This window comes from Penaeus vannamei, chromosome 20 (genome assembly GCF_042767895.1).
Source record: "Penaeus vannamei isolate JL-2024 chromosome 20, ASM4276789v1, whole genome shotgun sequence".
In the NCBI taxonomy this organism is placed as follows: Eukaryota; Metazoa; Arthropoda; class Malacostraca; order Decapoda; family Penaeidae; genus Penaeus; species Penaeus vannamei.
The window spans coordinates 14190743-14193242 of NC_091568.1; the positions used below are offsets into that span (position 1 = coordinate 14190743).

General features: G+C 51.2%; 1 protein-coding gene across 1 annotated transcript in view; it reads left to right on the forward strand.

Annotated features, from left to right (window-relative positions):
- The window catches only part of LOC113825590 (secretin receptor), a 38428-nt gene that overhangs the window by 26344 nt on the left and 9584 nt on the right, over positions 1 to 2500 (forward strand). Inside the window, exon 2 of the mRNA XM_070135049.1 lies at positions 424 to 580. Within this exon, the coding sequence (XP_069991150.1) occupies positions 424 to 580 (157 nt within the window). The remainder of the gene's footprint in view (positions 1 to 423; positions 581 to 2500) is intronic.

Genomic DNA, 2500 nt, shown 5'->3' on the forward strand with positions numbered 1-2500 from the left:
AATTTTAGAATCTGCTTCTGAATATACTCTTGCTTCACCATTGTAACGTCCTGAATTAGGAAGAGTATCACCTCGCTTCACAAGATTTACAAACGTATTTTACTTTAGACTAGAACGTTTTTAGAATTTTGTCTTTTTTTTTCTTTTTACTTTGTGTACATATATATACAGTTTAACCCATCAGTATGTACGATTTATTTACAGTATTAATCACACCAGCATTTACAGTATTTACCATTTATTAACAGTATTCACTACTTACTTAATACTATTAACTATTTATTTACAGTACGTTCCATTCATTTAAACATTGACCATTTATTTACAGCATCTGTCATTCATTTCCAGCATATCCACACAGCCTTTTCTTCACTCCCGATAACACCGCACCTCAGACTAACCCCTTTCCCGTTTGACCGCCAGACCTGGACGTGTAAGCTCATGATCTGCGTGTGGCAGTACTTCATCCTGGCCAACTACTCGTGGCTGCTCATGGAGGGCCTTTACCTGCACAGCCTCATCTTCATGGCTCTCTTCACTGACTCCTCGGCCATCACGCTCTACATTCTCCTTGGTTGGGGTCAGTCTTGGTGGCGGTCCTGCGCTGGCTGGGTCTGCTTGGGGAGGGAGATGGGATGGGGGTTGGTGGGTTGACCGAGTGGGTGGTTGGTTCATTAAGTGATGCAGAGAGATAGTAGGAGGGAGAGGGAGAGAGAGAGGAGGAAGGGAGAGAGAGAGGAGGAAGGGAGAGAGAGAGGAGGAAGGGAGAGAGAGAGGAGAAGGGGAGAGAGAGAGAGAGAGTGTGAGAGAGAGTGAGAGAGAGAGAGTCCAGTAGTAAGATAGATTGATTGATAGATGAACAGATAGATATAATGATAGATAAATAGATACAGATATTGATATAGATATATACTTAGATGCTTTTATACATTCAAGACAGATGTAAACATAAATCTATGATTAGGATTTTATTCTTGATATTCAGGTATATATTTTCACACCAGAGCTGTTTGAGGTTAAGGTTATATATATATTTTTTTACTTGTCCCAATGAGTGCTTTGGAAAACCTCCAAAGGAAACTTTGAAAATTATAAAAATGAAAATTAAAAAGACAAAAATGAAGCCATCCTACCTGCCTCTACCCCTTTTCCCCTACATCGCCCCCCTTCACCCCCCTTTTCCCTCTCCCACTATTCCTCCCCTTCCCCTCCTCCTCCTCCTCCTTCCCCATTCCTCTCTCCCTCCTGTCTCCTCTGTCCTTCCTCCCCCTTCCTCTGCCTCCCTCCTTCCTGCCTCCCCTACTCCCTCCTCTTCCCTTCCTTATCCCCTCCTCTTTCCTCCGTTACCCCCTTCTCTTCTTCTCGTCCTCCTCCTCCTCCTTCCCTTCCCCTACTACTCCTCCTCCTTCCCTTCCCCTACTCCTCCTCCTCGTTCTCCTCCTTTCTCCTTCCTCCTTACTCCCCCTTTATCCCGTCTACTTCCTCCCTACTCCCCCTTTATCCCGTCTACTTCCTCCCTCCTCTCTTCTCCTCCTCCTCCCCTCCCCCTCCTCCCCTCCTCCTCCTCCCCTCCTCCTCCCTCTCCTCCTCCCCCTCCTCCTCCCCTTCCCCCTCCCCCTCCTCCTCCTCTCCTCTCACCTCCTCCTCTCCTCCCCTCCTCTCCTCCCCTCCCCTCCTCCTTCTCCTCCTCCTCCTCCTCCTCCTCCTCCTCCTCCTCCTCCCCCTCCTCCCCCTCCTCCTCCCCCTCCTCCTTTATCCCGTCTACTTCCTCCCTCCTCCTCCCCTCCTCCTCCCCCCCCTCCCCCGGCCCCTTTGACCCTCCCCCTAATGACCCTCTGGCCTCTAGTTGGCAACAGTGTAACCTCGTGAAGTTACTCCTCCTCGTCCTCCTCCTTCCTCCTTCCTCCTCCTTTATCCCATCTACTTCCTCCTCCCCCTCCTCCTTCCTCCTCCTCCCCCTCCTCCTCCCCCGGCCCCTTTGACCCTCCCCCTAATGACCCTCTGGCCTCTAGTTGGCAACAGTGTAACCTCGTGAAGTTACTCCTCCTCGTCCTCCTCCTTCCTCCTTCCTCCTCCTTTATCCCGTCTACTTCCTCCCCCCCCTCCCTCCTCCCTCCTCCTCCCCCCCTCCCCCAGCCCCTTTGACCCTCTCCCCTAATGACCCTCTCAATGGCCCCTAGATTGTGCAACAGTGAAACCTCGCGAAGTTACTTCCTCCTCGTCCTCCTCCTTCCCTCCTTCCTCCTCCTTTATTCCATCTACTTCCTCCCCCCCTCCTCCCCCTCCCCCCCTCCTCCCTCCCCCCTACTCCCCCGGCCCTTTTGACCCTCCCCCTAATGACCCTCTGGCCTCCAGTTGGCAACAGTTGTAACTGGCCTCGCGAAGTTAAGGCGGCTAACTTGGAGGCCGGAACCCCAGGACGGCGGCTCATTAGCGTGTGGTTTCCCCTTTCTGTCTCTTTTTGTCTTCTCCCTTCTTTTCCCTTTTTTATATTATTTTC